Genomic DNA, 15,591 nt, shown 5'->3' with positions numbered 1-15,591 from the left:
ATATTGTATACGTGTACCTAAAGAAAACCAATGTGTATAAACATATCAATAATGTATCGTATCATGGCTTTTAAAGAAAATGTGTATAAACATATGGGATTCTTGAATTGGTATTGGTGCGCAATGAGAATATAAGAAAACCAATGAATTTAGGATAAAAGGAAGAAGAGTATCTGACACAGGAGAAGGAAACAGTTCTATCTTATATCTGCTTTCTTTACTAACTTTATAATATCATTCTTCCTTTGGCTATGTCTATCTATCTGCCTTTGAGAAAACAAATTCCAAGCACTAAATATGAATTATTGCCCAAAACTATGAGATTCTCTATCTTAATATTAGCTTTTCTCTTATTATTGTTGATGTTTCAAGTAACTACTTCCTCCAAGCTTCATATTCAGATATCTAATTTCAGGAACAAACTTGAGAAAAAAATTGCCTCTTCCCTTTCACAATCAGATTTAGCATCAGAATCTGCGCAAACAAAAAGGGTAAGTCACAAGGTTTTAATAAAGCACTATGTTAGTGTTTCCATAACCATAATAGTGTTAAAAATATCACGTGTTGCTCTATGTTAGTGTTTCCATAACCATAATTGTGTTAATTTGTGGGAAAATGTTCCCCATGCCAATTGTGCAGTTCACTTAACCATCACCATAATTGTGGATATCATGTTATTGTAAAACTTCTGAAACTGTAATATTATGGTCACAATTACGGTTGCTGATTACAATATAAATAAGTGTGTCATGTATAAACAATTGCGTATTTTATTTATATGTATCTTTTAAAATTTACTAGCATTTATCTGCAATTGAAAAGAAACTAATAAATCTGTATGTTTTCTGGTTTATATTTTGAATATGTGAAATAGAGTGTTAGGGTTTTGTATCCAGCTGGGTATGGTGCAGACCCTACAGGAACAAATGACAGTAGTGATGCCATATTGAAAGCTATAGGTGAAGCTTTTGAGATGGAGAGTGGGGTTGAGTTGATGCCAGGAGTGAAAGATCTTGGAGGTGTTGTCATTGATCTTCAAGGTGGAAATTACACAATCAGCAAACCCATTTTATTCCCTTCTTCTGGTGGTGGCAATGTTGTGGTTAGCATCTTCTTCTTTTCTTCTTGCTCTTTCCTTTCATATGTGAGTTCTTGTTTTTAGTTTTAATTTACTGACAAAAATATTATTTTATTACGTCATAGTATTTTTTTAATACTTGTTTCCCTAATATTTGAAATGATTTTTACTCCATTCTAAAATGGTTGATTGACTTTATTTAAAACTTTATTATTTTTTTGACTTTTCATAGATAAAAATAAATTTTGATTAAATTCAAATAGAATGCATTAAGAAAAATATGACAAACTTGGACATTTCTAATTTTTCATGAATGGTTGATTAGGTAAAAGAAGGAACCTTGAGAGCTTCTGATTCATTTCCTACTGATCGCTACCTTGTTGAGTTAATTGCACCAGCATCCATGCATAAGAATCGCTACTCCAATAGCATAAATCTTCAGCAAATTAGAGAAATTTACTATGAAGCCATAACATTTCGTGACATCCTCTTCGACTCACGGTATCGGGGTGGAGGAATTTCAATTGTTGATTCAGCAAGAATCAGGATTAACAATTGCTTCTTCCTCCATTTCATCACTGAAGGAATTCTAGTCCAACGTGGCCATGAGACCTATGTATCAAACTGTTTTCTTGGGCAACACTCAACAGTTGGCGGCGACGAATGGGAGAAGGAATTCTCAGGCACTGCTATTGATATTGCTAGTAATGACAATGCAATCACAGATGTTGCAATTTTCTCTGCAGCCATTGGGATTGTTCTAAGGGGGCAAGCTAACATGATCACTGGGGTGCATTGTTATAATAAGGCCACAGTTTTTGGAGGAATAGGCATTTTGGTTAAGTTACCAGGATATTCACAAACTAGAATTGACAATTGTTACATGGACTATACTAGCATAGTCTTGGAAGATCCATTTCAAGTTCATGTCACTAATGGATTTTTCTTGGGGGATGCTAATATTGTTTTGAAGTCAATTAGAGGACAAATTTATGGTTTAACAATAGTTGATAATATGTTTAGTGGGGACCCCAATGCTAATGTTCAAATGGTAGCATTGGATGGGGAATTCAGTAACATTGATCAAGTGGTGATTGATAGGAACAATGTTAATGGCATGAGATTGAAATCAACGGTTGGGAAGTTAACTGTGGAAGGAATTGGTCCAAAGTGGGTGGCTGATTTTTCAAACATTATGGTATTCCCTAATAGGATAAATCATTTTCACTATTCATTTTTCTCACAAGAGGGCCCAAAGTTTTTAACACATTCAGTGACCGATGTCTCAAACAATGTTGTAGTTGTGGAAAGTGAGAAACCTGTTAAAGGTGTCGTTTCCTTCTTTGTTGAACAATAATTTATTATGTAGGTTGCTTAGCTGTTTATCTATTATAAATAAAAGTTTGTGTCTTATCATATATTTTTACATACACAACTTATATATTATAAATATGCTAGTATTCTTATTTCTTTTTAAATTCGTTGTGTTATTATTGATTATTACTCTAAGCATATAGTTTCACTCTATAATTTTGTGGTCATTGATATGAATAAAAATTGAAATATGGGTTGACATGAGATGAGTAAAATATAATACATTTTAAGGCTCATTAAAAAGTTGATCTCAAAAAATATATTGGACTGAAGGCCCAAAAACAAAGTATATTTTATGCAATCACAATTTGTCTAAGATCTATAATTTAATTTTAAAATAATATAGTTAAATTCTTTTGATATACAATATGTATTTATTTTTACTCGGTTTCATAATTTGTTTTTGCTCTAAATTTCATTCAAATTTTGATATAAATTGTTTGCATGGTTAGATTTTTTTTATAATATTTGGGTCCAATTTTTTTTCCCATATCAGACTTATAATATATCAGGACGGGCACTATGTCCGATAAGAAACGAAAATTGTCCACATAATTTGCATTATATTTAAACAATAACATAGGATTAACTTCTAACGTCATTCTTTCATTACAAAAGTTTTACATGTTCGCATGCATCATGTTTATATGCGGTCAAGTATTCATTCGTGGGAAGCAAACACGTTGATAGATTACATGGCAAAAGTTGGCATACCATCAACGAGTGATCTTCAATATTGGGAAATAGCCTTAGGAATTGCTGAGATTTTAGACATGTATATTTCCCATTAGTTTTGTTTGTTTTCTTTTCCAAGGTAACATGTCTTTCTTTTATTTTTTTTCCATGTTGTATACATAATGTATTCATTATGTCACGACAAGATTTTTCTACACAGATTTGATGTCTTGAGATGGATGTTGTCGTCATTTTCCATATAAAACTCTCTCTATCCTAAATTTGGAATATGTTGGTCTAATAACTAAAGTTGTGAGCTCAAGAGTTTGTTACAAATTAGGAAAATATTAGTATGTTGTTCCAGTGTATCTCCCTAACTGCATGTTGGATTCTGATTTCTCCCACTAATTGGGCCATGAAACCTCTCCATCTGCCTCTCACTTTATTATCAAGGATGTCACTAGAGACATTTCAACTTGTTGTCATCAGGTGACATGTTCATCTGTCTCTCTTGTTGTGTGAGAAGGGAAAATACCTTATTCATGGTAGGGAGAGACTCCATCAACATTATATGAGACTTGACCATAGAGTATTGATCATTGAGCCCTCTCAAGAATGAGATCACATACTGATTATCTCTATATGTCTTGATGGTGGGGATAAAGTTACAACTGCATCTAATTTCACATGAATAGGAAGGAATGGGTGTAAAGTTGTTAAGTTGTTCCCATAGTCCCTTGATTTGTGTAAAGTAGGCACCAATAGACAGGTTGCCTTGTTTGACAGAATGGATTTCACCTATCAATTCAAAGATTCTAAACACATCACCTGAGTAGTATCTCTCTTTAATATCCTCCCAGATTTCTTTGGCCGTTTCTATCCAAAGAATGCTTTGGACGATTGAGGGATTGATGGACTGGTTTAGCCACGATACTACCAAGTTATTACATCTTTTCCAATAAGGAAAAAAAGGATCATTACCAGGTGGTTTTGGTAGAGTTCCATCTACAAACTCCATTTTGTTCTTGGTGTCAAGTGCCATACACGTAGCTCTTGCCCATGAGTGATAGTTCTCTCCATTTAGCAGTGTTGAAACTAATGATGCTCCTGGATTTTCATTTGGGTGGAGATAATAGGGACTTCCAGGGTCCAAAACAAGATTCTACAAAGAGATTTGATTCGCTATCTGAACAATTTGATTTGTGTGAGGTTGAAGATTGTTGAGGAGGAGGAATCAAGAAGAAGAAGACTTTTGCTCGAGGATCGGAGATGGTTATGTGCGGAAGGGTGGCAGAGACACCTTCACTGAAGGTGCTCTAATACCATGTGAATTTTATCACCTCCCATGGTTAATCGGCAATGTTGAACAAAATATGCAAGAAGAAGAAATTGTAGTGTAGATGATAGAAAGAAACGAATGAATAACCTTTTGATTCTTATTATTGAATGTGTAGTAACAAATGATAATACTTTCACACTTTTCTTCTTGCTTTAATGAGAGAAGAGAAGAAGCTATATAAAGAAGAATGCTAAAGGCTTAAAATAGGAAATAATAGAAATAACAGAAGTAACAAATTTTAACAGTTTTCCTCACTAGAAGCTTTTTCTTCATTGCTTGGGTTTTCCGTTTGAGTGTGAGTGAGTTGGGCTTGGTTTGGGCTAGTAGTGTTATCCAACACTGCAAGAACTAATTTATGCTCAAAAAAATTTCTTTATTTCTTTTCTGAAATAAAATATTTTTTTAAGTTTTTGTCTCATAAAAGAGCTTATCTTGCTCCTACAACCCCTAAATAAAATAAGGAAACCGAAACTACGTAGGTATAGACAAAAAATTATTTAATTGGTTGGGTATTTTGAATATTTTAAAAAATGGAAATGATAATTACGTCTCTTCAAATGATGAGCTGAGGAAATATAAGTGAATCAACATGATCCATCATCCTAAATATGATTTGAGATTAATTATGAACTAGATTTATATTTATTTGATTTTATATTCATGTTATTCATTAATTAAAGAAATTATTTTTAGTATCACCATCATTATTTCAAAGATTTTATATTTTTATTCTTTATTAATTATTTATATTATAATAACAAATAATTTTTATTTTGTACTTCACCTTTTATTTTTACAAGGAAATGAATTTTTACTCACGATTATTCAAACGAAGATCCAGAAAAAATAAGCAAGTTTTCATGACTTTTCCTCTATCTTCAATTACTTTTATATATTTTTAATGTAAAATTTTAAACAACAAAAGTGAGTTATCTCAATGGTTTTAAAAAATGATCTGAGTGAAATAAGACATCATTATCTTCCATCCATCTTTATTATACTTTATTTTTTTTAAATTACTTTTTTTTATTTGAATTGAGATTTGTTACTCATCATTTATTAAAAAATAATTATTGAATTTATCATTATCAATAAGGTTCAGTATTTATACTTTTTATTAAATAGTAATTATGATAAAAAGTTTTTTAGTTTTTAAAATGATTAATTTCACCGATAGAATCGATGAATCATAAACGTTGGAAGGATAATATGAAATAAAAAAGAAGTGAATATCTTTAAAAAATGTTTTATGACTTATTAGATTTATATTCTTTGTTAAATTCTTCTAATTAAAAATATTCTATAATTACTATCAATCTCAACTAACTACTAATTTAAAAAATAATGTTATTTGTATTCCTTAGCCAAATATGTAAAGAGATCAAATTTATTATTTATGAATCATTATTTAATTTTTATTATTAATAAGATCTACTCGTAGAAAATTACTAAATTACCACAACAATGCATAAAACTATATCTTTATTTGGCTATTACTTAATTATCAAATCATATTTTGTATTACTTAATTAAACATATTACTATCAACACCAATATTATTAATCTCAATTTTATTATTATTTCTACTATCATATATTATTATAAATAAACAGAAGATAAAATAAAATGAAATGAAAATAAAAGAGTAAGAAGATAGGTGGCAAGTACCCAGTGGCGGATCTTGACATAAAGTTCAGGAGGGGCAACAATGTTTGATTGTAATTTATAATTAAAATGATTAATAGAGTAACAAAAAATATAAATAAATATATAATTGTTTTAAAGTTTCAAAATTACATATTAATTTTAAATAATAATAATTAACAATTAAAAACATTAAAGAAAAATGTACATTCATTTAAAGTGGCAGCTCTTGATTCTTTTAAAGACTTAAACTCATCGATTATTAAATTATAGGTAAAATTTCAGCTATTTTCTTCGTCGGTAAAAAAATCATCTTCTATCTTACTACACGATTTTGTTTGGTTATCTTAGTTGTTAAAAATGATATTTCCCATATTGTAAAAGTTGCACTTAATTTAGAGATTGTTGAGAGTTTTTCGCACAAGAATGACTAATGATGCCAATAATAAAATATTGGAATTGACATCGAAAGTTAATTTTCTCTTTTCATTGAAATCCTTAGGATAGATTTTTACACAAAATACATGTTATCAATATTAAGTGATTTATAAAAATTCATACAATCTTAAGACTTTTGCAACAAAGTTTGACAAAGATAATTTATGATCCCATAATCTATTTCATATGTGTAAAATTACTATAAAATAATAGTATTTATAAGCAATATCAATATCTACATTTATAAGACAACTTGATCTATTATCTTTAACTTTTAGAAGGACTACATAAAATTATATAAGGTAAAAAATATATTTGAAAAAAATTAAAAAAAAGTATCAGGGGGGCAGTTGCCCCCACCTGCCCTTAATAAGTTCCGCCCCCGCAAGTACCTATGATGATGGTAGCCGAAAATAGAGGATAAAATATTGATGGCCAGAGGAGACATGTGTCAACACCGCACAAAATGATAAGGGTAGAGGCGACTCTAATAGACAATTGGACTCTAGATTCAAGGTTGTGCTTATCTGACACACAATTTTTTTCTTTAGTTTAAATGATAAATTTGTCTTATCATAATAAATATAAGGGTATAAATATAAAAACATATAATATTTTCTTTGGTTTTTGGCATTACTTACTCTCATTCCTATTTTTGGTGTTTCTAGTGTCCTTAGTGTATCTAAATTGTCACTAAGGAATATTTTGTGGATAAGCTATATTTTAGATAGTGAAAGAAGTTGATGAGAATTTGTTATATTTTTAAAAATGCGGGTAAAAGTTGTTATATTTTAAAATGTTATAGTATTTGTCATATTTTAAAATGTTGATAGTGTTTTTTATATTTTAAATATTGATAAGATTTGTTATATTTTAAAAGGATAGAAATTGTTATATTTTTAAATTCTAATCAAATATTCATTTACTCTCACGTCTTGCTCTAGTATATGAAATAGGAGTAACAAAATTAGATGTAAACAAAATTTTACAAATCCAAGTTAATACAATACGCACTAAATTCAGTGCAAATATAAATATTAATGATAAAAAGCTGATAAAATTTAGATTTTTTAAGTGATAAATAAGGGTTATACATACAAGTTATAAAATAATTGTAATAATCAGTTGAGCTATAAAGACAGTGTTAAGTGTAACATTCCTTGGAAATGATTAAATCAAAATATTTTGTTGATATTTATGATAAAGTCATTGAGTGAAATTTATGTCATATAATAACAAATAAAATATATTTTTAAGGTGCACTTGTTTGCAAAAAATATTTATAGCATATTTCTAATATATCAAGGTTATGATAAAATAGGTTTAATTTATTAATAACATATAGAGATAAAATATAATTTTAATTTTAAACATAAGAATAAGAAACCAATCGATCAGAGGTTAGTGAACCTTAGGGTCAGGTAGTAGCTTAGATCCTAACCCAAATAGAATGGGGACAATATAGCCTCTGAATAAAAAGAAATAAAGAATTAAACAGGAAGGAAAATTATTATTACACTTTTATTTCGAATAAATATCGTTATCTATCGATTTTGTTGTTAATCTCTTAACAAGTTTTTTGTGTTTATCATTTAAGATTTTTCTTAGATTAGTTTGTTAAATAAAGTGATTAAGTGAGTCCTTTTATTTTTTTTATTTTTATGTGAGCATGAAACAACATGTAGTGGTTGAATCATCGAAAAATAGAGATATCTTATATGTTGGAAATCTCAATATAAATGATCGTCTCTTAAACTATTTTCCAAGTTACATTGTAATTCCTATATTCTCTGATCAAGCTCAAATAAATGATTTGGAATTACAATTAAAGTATGCTATGAAAACCTTCAAATATATGAAGTGAACATATATCATAATGCAGCATATGAATTGTCTAAGAGAGAAAAATAGTTCACTGCCTTCTACACATTTAGTCACTCACATCTTGCATATTGTTTATATCTCAATTGTTGGTGAGACAAGGATCTAACTTGATTCTCGCGACAACAAAAATGACCTAGATATCATGCATAGGATAGAATTTGTTTAAGATCTAGTCGATGAAGTCTTCAAGCATAAGAATGAGCTAATAGAACCTTCTGCATCCTACGTACAACACAACAACAACATCAAGATTCTGCACCTTAGTTGTCAGATATCGAACCTACCAACTGAATGATAATGGAGAACTGATGAGTCTTCAAGTTTACAAAACCACAAGAATGAGTGACCTTGAGACTATAAATCAAAAGCTTTGATATGGCATTATGGTTATCTCTAATCGTCTAGATTATATGGACATGAATGACGATAAGTTGGAAACATTTTAGAACTTCTATATTTTTGTTTGCTTGTATGTGAATTGTTTCAGTCATTTGGGTGTATGTTCAAATTTTACTTCTATGACATTCAAATTTTACTTGCTGTAATCTTATCTATTATTGTGTGTGCTTATCTATTAAAAAATCTTATCTATTATTGGGACTTGTGTATGGTTATGGTGAAGTGTGTATGGGATTGGTGTTTAGTTTATACACTTCTTCACATTCACAATTCATACATTACATCATGAGAAACATCAGACATAACATACTCTCAAACATTCACTCATTACTTTACAATCATCAAACCAAGCTTTCTCGGTCCTGTACCTCGAAGTGCAATATAAACTTTTCGGGTCTTGTACCTCGATGTGTCGGGTCCTGTATCTCGATGTGCAATCTAAGCTTTCCGGATGATGTGTCTCGAAGTGCAATTCAAACTTTCTGGGTCGTGCACCTCGATGAACAATCAATTCAAGTTTTTCGGGTCTTGTACCTCGATGAACATTCAATTCAAGCTTTTCGGGTCCTGCACTTTGATGAGCATCTAATTCAAGCTTTTCGGGTCCTATACCATGATGAGCATTTAATTTAAGTTTTACGGGTCCTACACCTCGATGAGCATCCAATTCAAGCTTTTCGGGTCTTGTACCTCGATGAGCATTCAATTTAAGCTTTTCGGATCCTGCACCTCGATGAACATTCAATTAAAGCTTTCCAAGTCCTGCACCTCAATAAGCATTTAATTCAAGCTTTTCGGGTCATGTACCTCGATGATCATTGAATTTAAGCTTTTCGGGTCCTACACCTGTTAGGTATTAGTGGACATAACACACCGAGAAGGAGAGGTTGAATAGGTGTCGCGATTACCAATTACCACTTTTTGCACGGAAGCCATATTCTAGAGGAAAAAAACCAGTTAATCGATTAACACTCTATCTTAATCGATTAACTCACAGAAAACAGCAAGTTGCGAAATGGCTTATTGCACAGCCACTCACCGATAATCAGATACATATAAAGCAAATATACTTGAACAAAATTAAGCTCAATATAGCACAGTTTCAATATCCAAATTATCAGCTAAAATTAGGCAATATTACAACTTGAAATGTAAAGAGATTAAAGATAGAAAAAGCCTGCAACAAGGAATCTTATCCTGGTTTGTTTGCGGATCCACTTGCAAACTACATCCAGGCCTCCCCTTCTGATCTCGGGAGATTTTCTTCACTAATATTGAAACGAATGTATTGTTACATGCACACTTCCAATACAAAAACTTAGGCGCTCCTTCTTGAATTCAAGAACCCACTTTCTTGGTTTGACTCACCTAATCGCCTAAGAAAACCTTTCTTACGATCTAGCCCCAACCAAGAAAACGTTCTAAACTCCATAAATCTAAGTCTTAGTGAAGACTCACCGAGTCTCTTATGTGGTAAGACACCAAGAGATGACTTCCCTTATTACAACACAAAAACATTACAAAAAATAGATTATTATCAAGCACAATGTAGCTACTAAAAACCCTATACAAAACTCACAAGTTAGCATGAATATGTATGAGTTTATTAATGTGCAGAAACAGAGAATTTCTATCCTAGAATTCTTCTAAAGAAATGCAAGAATCATGCAAGAAAATATAACAAAGGTTAACACATTAATCACATGCAATTGGATGACAATTAAGCCCTAAACATGATATTATCTCTCACTATCTCACAATGCATTTCTCTCTGCCTAAATGACACAAATGAGCACGAAAAATATGCAACAAGCAGTTCTAAAAATGAATGATATGATGTATGGTGCATGACCTAAAAACACAGTTTATATAGAAAACATTTCCAAGACCCAATTAATTGATTAAGTACCCTTTTAATCTATTAACGAACTGTTGAGAATAACTGTTTTCAGGTTTTCAGTCATCTGTTAAAACCAAATTCACGTTAATCGATTAACATCTTCCTTAATCGATTAATTGGCATATTTTCAACTAAATGATTAAATGGTAAACTACCTATATGTTATGCTTATCAACTATACATTTTTACCAATATATTATGCCTAAGCTGCATAAATAACATGTATGATTAATGCATGAACATATAATAATCTAGATGACATGTCTCATGTAAATGATTTGATTATTTTTAAGACTTGTGAGAATTGCAGCTAGGTTTACCTAACCTAGACTCAATATCTAAGATACACATCTAAGACTCTAAAAGTGACTCTTGTAAAAACCTAGTCTAGGTATGAAATCCTTGAGTCCATGGCATATTGATTTGTTGAGTCATCTTCAAGCTTTTAATAAATCCTTGTCTTCATCAAAACATAGGCAATCTAATAGTGCAACACTTTGACACTTTCAGCACCTCAATGAGCATTCTACGAGCATTCAATTCAAGATTTTCTGGTCCTGGACTTTGATGAGCATTCAATTCAAGCTTTTCGGGTCTTGTACCTTGATGAGCATTCAATTCAAGCTTTTTGAGTCTTGTACCTCAATTTAAGCTTTACGGGTCCTGCACCTCGATGAGCATTCAATTCAAGCTTTCTGGGTCCTGTACATCGACGAGCATTCAATTTAAGCTTTTCGGGTCCTGCACCTGGGTGAGCATTCAATTCAACATTTTTGGGTCTTGTACCTCAACAAGCATTCAATTCAAGCTTTCTGAGTCCTGGACCTCGATGAGCATTCAATTCAAGTTTTTCGGGTCCTACACCTTGATGAGCATTCAATTTAAGCTTTTTGAGTCTTGCAACTTGATGAGCATTCAATTCAAGCTTTTCGGGTCATGTACCTCGATGAGCATTCAATTTAAGCTTTTCGGGTCCCTCACCTCAATGAATATTCAATTCAAGCTTTTTGGGTTCTGTACCTCGGTGAGCACCCAATTTAGGCTTTCCAAGCCCCGTGCTTGACAATTTTTATATAATTTTGAGGACCATGTGCTTGACGACCTCAAATTGTACTTTTGAGGACCATGTGTTTGACGACCTCGAAGTCAATCTTTCCAGGCTCTATGCCTGGCGTTTTTAAAATTTGAGGGTCTCATGCTTGACGACCTCTAAGTCAATCTTTTCAGGCTCTGCGCCTGGTGTTTGTAAAATTTGATGGGGCATGTGGTCGACAACCTCAAACAGAAAATCTTTTGTACCTCACCCCTTATCCCACCAACAAAAGTTCTTTTGTGCCTCAACAAAATTAGCGTTCATTTCTTTACTAGTTATTTATCATGACAGCACTCAAACCTCAATTTGTGTGTTATCCAATAAGCAACAAGTAAAGAGGGACAATTGTGAACACCCAATTTGTCTGACCCAAAATACATTTCCCTATATATATATATATATATATATATAATAGACTTAGAGGCCCAATATGAAAGAATGGATAATCCCAACTTGAATTTTCAAAAGGATTTGAATGAATTTCTTAACCCATAATGAAATGAATATTTTCTATTGAAAAATAACAATTTTTTGAGTGTCCCAAAACAAAAATATGCAAATTCGAATTAATGATTATTTTTTTTAAATTTAAAATTATTATAATGGTTAAAATAAAAAGATAATAATAAAAAATAAGATTTCAATTGTCCAACGTTGCCTTAAGATGCAAGGTCCATTTTGGTTAGTTTTGATTGTAAATACAAGAGCTAAATAGCCTAAGATGATTGCATGAATTTGAAATTATTTAACAGTGTAGCAATTCATGAGGCTGAAATACAAAAATAGTAACATTGGTAATACAAAAATAGCCCATAATAATGTAATTAAGTGTTACTCTTTTAAATTAATTAAAAAAAGATTTGTAACATTGGTAATACAAAAATAGTTTTAAGGGGAATTCAATAATGAGGTTATGTCTCGTGTCACATCATTATTTTCGTTCGAGCTGAGAAGCGGTTGCAGTCATTAGTATTGTCTCTGTTATTTGGAAAGAGGGTAAGCGACCAATGTCAACTCTTCGTCTATTAATTCCCCTTCAATCAACTTTAAATAATTCCTAAGTTTCAACTAAAATCAACCAACAAACAACTTTCTAGTAGAACTACGTAGTCTTGATTTCTCTATTGCACCTAGAGATACGTATGAGCAAGATGAACTCTTGTCAAACACAAAAATAAAAAATAAAAAATTTGTTTCAAGTAATTTAATTTTATTAAATCAAGGGTATTTAATTGATGCAATTGGCAAGGATACTGTTTTATTACGGGCGAACAGAGTGCTAATACTTCTCTTGATTCGTAATCGACTCCCGAATCTGGATATCAAAGTTCAAGACCCAATGTAATTGGCCAAAAGATTTTTCTACATTTTTAATTGAATAAATGTAGTGACAACTCTAATGAGGTCGTGCAGCCGAAAATCGGGAAGCGACACCATACAACAACAACGAAATTTGAAAATATGCATATGACGCATAAGCCCTTATGACTATGCGTGAATAGGCATTGTGAGAGATTATGAACATAGGAAGAAAGTAGTTACACATACTTTTGAGCAATCTCATTGGGATTCTCTTGTTTTTCTCTATTACTTTTATGATTTTCTCACTTTTGTGTGTTTGGGATGTGATTTTGATATTTGTTGGGTATTTTTTATATGTGGCAAATTTCCTATTTATAGTGGGAATTGCACATGATTATTTAGAAAATCAAATAAATCACATAATTGTTTTGAATACAATTAAGGGAAAAAATGTCTCAACAAATCAAATCAGATTTTTATGTATAGAGAAAATCAAAAATTGGGAAGTAGGTTGACTTTGAGGATATATGTGACCACTAAAGTCATCTAAAATCTTTTTTTATATGAGTGAGAAAGCTGATATTATCTAGTTTCTCGCATTGTTTTTTAGACCAAAATCACTCTTTTATTATTATTTTTTGAATCAAATCTAATTAAAATATTTGTATTATGCTGATTTGTTTTTATTATATGTTTTTGTTTTTTATCGTGTTATAAAAAATATTATTTCAAAAATTATTTTTGTAAATTTTTTGGGCCAAACAAAATTGATTGCTTGTATATACGATTTTACCACTTTGGACATTAAGAAACTTGACATTATTTACATTTATTATTTTAGTGTTGACACTAAGATGCTAGTTTATTGTCCATATAAGCAATTACTAAAAACAATCTAGGTGATGTCTTAAATTTGTATACCTTAAAAGTTGAAGAACTTTGAGTTCTGTAATTGCATTTTAAGATTTTGGACTTTATTGGTTTTTCTTTTAGAAGTAATATTGTGAAACCTTAGCTGGATGTCAAACTGAGAGAGTTCTCGTATTTGGTTTAATCGGTTTAAACGGTTAAACTGTCCGGTCTGACCAGGTGATTCCGTACATAATTAATAATTTATCTATAGATATATAGTTATATATAAATGTAAAATTTTCTGTAATTAATAACTATGTATAATTATATTGAAGTAATATCTCTTCATTTTTTTTTGGACCATAGTAAAACAAAATATTAAAGCAGTTTCCATTTTTTTCTTATTTTTAAGTGAACCGTCCAGTTTACTTCCCGGGTTAATCCGGTTTAAACAAGTTTAACACGGTCGAATCGGAATTTCTCCGGTTCAAAACGGTCCAACTCTCATTCGGTTAAGACGACAGACCAGAGCCGTTTTCAAGTCCGGTCAGCAGTTAGACCAATCGGATCGCTTGGTCCGGTCCAGTTCTCACAACGCTAGTTAGAAGTTAATTTTGTGATTGACATTATGCTCATGTTTTTTATTAAATAATGATAGTGGTTATTGAATTTTTAATGAAAGCTGAGTCAATTGGTCCCATTAATGATTTATTGGCCTAATGCACTAACCGAGTCGATAGCCAAATTGAATTTAATAACATTGCCTATTTGAATTCACAATATTTATATTTTATGAAGAGTAATGCACATCTGAATTCAAGCTTTTTGGTATTTACACAATATTTTTTGTAACAATTATGTGAATAGCCATAAAACTTTACTTTGAATTATACGACTTTGATGTAACTAATTAAAATAATGACTTTAATACACTTAACATCGCACCTATAACCCAAAATTTATAATATATAATCCTATACTCAGGTTTAAAGACCATAACTAAAAGTGCCAAATGGAATGTCATTTTCAGGCTACCAAACTTTCAATCCTCAACTTTCTATCCTCTATAAAACTAATGAAAAGTGAACAAATGTGTTCAGAGACTCTAACCTAGTGAGATTTGGATAGAATAGGTATACTTGCGCTAAATCTCGCGTTTAATAAAACCATTGATATTAGTTAACTTCCTTAATGCTCATGAAAATACTGAGAAGATTCCTATAAAATAATTCCTATGAAAGGGTAACATATTATCATAAGCTGGCTACTTCATTGTATATCCAGTACATTTTATAAAACATTTATATTATATTGCTATTAATTAACATTATTCACTTCTTAGTTCTTAGCAAAACTTGTCATGTGAATACCCTCCTAGTTAATGTATCCCTTTTCATGGTGGGAAAAAAATGAAAATACACAAAAAGGTCTTCCTTCCAATAAAGTCTACCCTAGCTTGTATCAAATGGAGATCATGTCCTAAAACCATGTATCTTCTAATGAATTTTTGATACATAATAAAATATTTATATATATTATATAACTTTAATTTTGTTTCTCAATTTCCATTCCTGCCATCTATTTTAGGAGATAAAAAAGATAATAGATATCAA

The 15,591-nt window shown here is 30.9% G+C and overlaps 1 protein-coding gene across 1 annotated transcript; it reads left to right on the top strand.

Moving 5' to 3' along the window:
- LOC109334129 (polygalacturonase QRT3-like) lies at positions 318 to 2,435 on the top strand. Its single transcript, XM_019569701.1, has 3 exons — positions 318 to 491; positions 875 to 1,102; positions 1,404 to 2,435. Exons 1-3 carry the CDS (start codon positions 318 to 320, stop codon positions 2,433 to 2,435), a joined length of 1,434 nt encoding a protein of 477 aa, XP_019425246.1.

The sequence above is a fragment of the Lupinus angustifolius genome, chromosome LG19 (genome assembly GCF_001865875.1).
Source record: "Lupinus angustifolius cultivar Tanjil chromosome LG19, LupAngTanjil_v1.0, whole genome shotgun sequence".
Lineage (NCBI taxonomy): Eukaryota > Viridiplantae > Streptophyta > Magnoliopsida > Fabales > Fabaceae > Lupinus > Lupinus angustifolius.
The sequence above is the reverse complement of the archived record's forward strand: the minus strand, read 5'-3'. Positions and strand labels throughout refer to the sequence as shown.

Excerpts from the sequence above, each read along its gene's own strand:
- LOC109334129 (XM_019569701.1), top strand. The coding sequence starts at position 318 with ATGAGATTCTCTATCTTAATATTAGCTTTTCTCTTATTATTGTTGATG. Across the intron at positions 492-874 it reads AATCTGCGCAAACAAAAAGG|AGTGTTAGGGTTTTGTATCC; the intron begins GTAAGTCACAAG and ends TATGTGAAATAG. Across the intron at positions 1,103-1,403 it reads CTGGTGGTGGCAATGTTGTG|GTAAAAGAAGGAACCTTGAG; the intron begins GTTAGCATCTTC and ends ATGGTTGATTAG.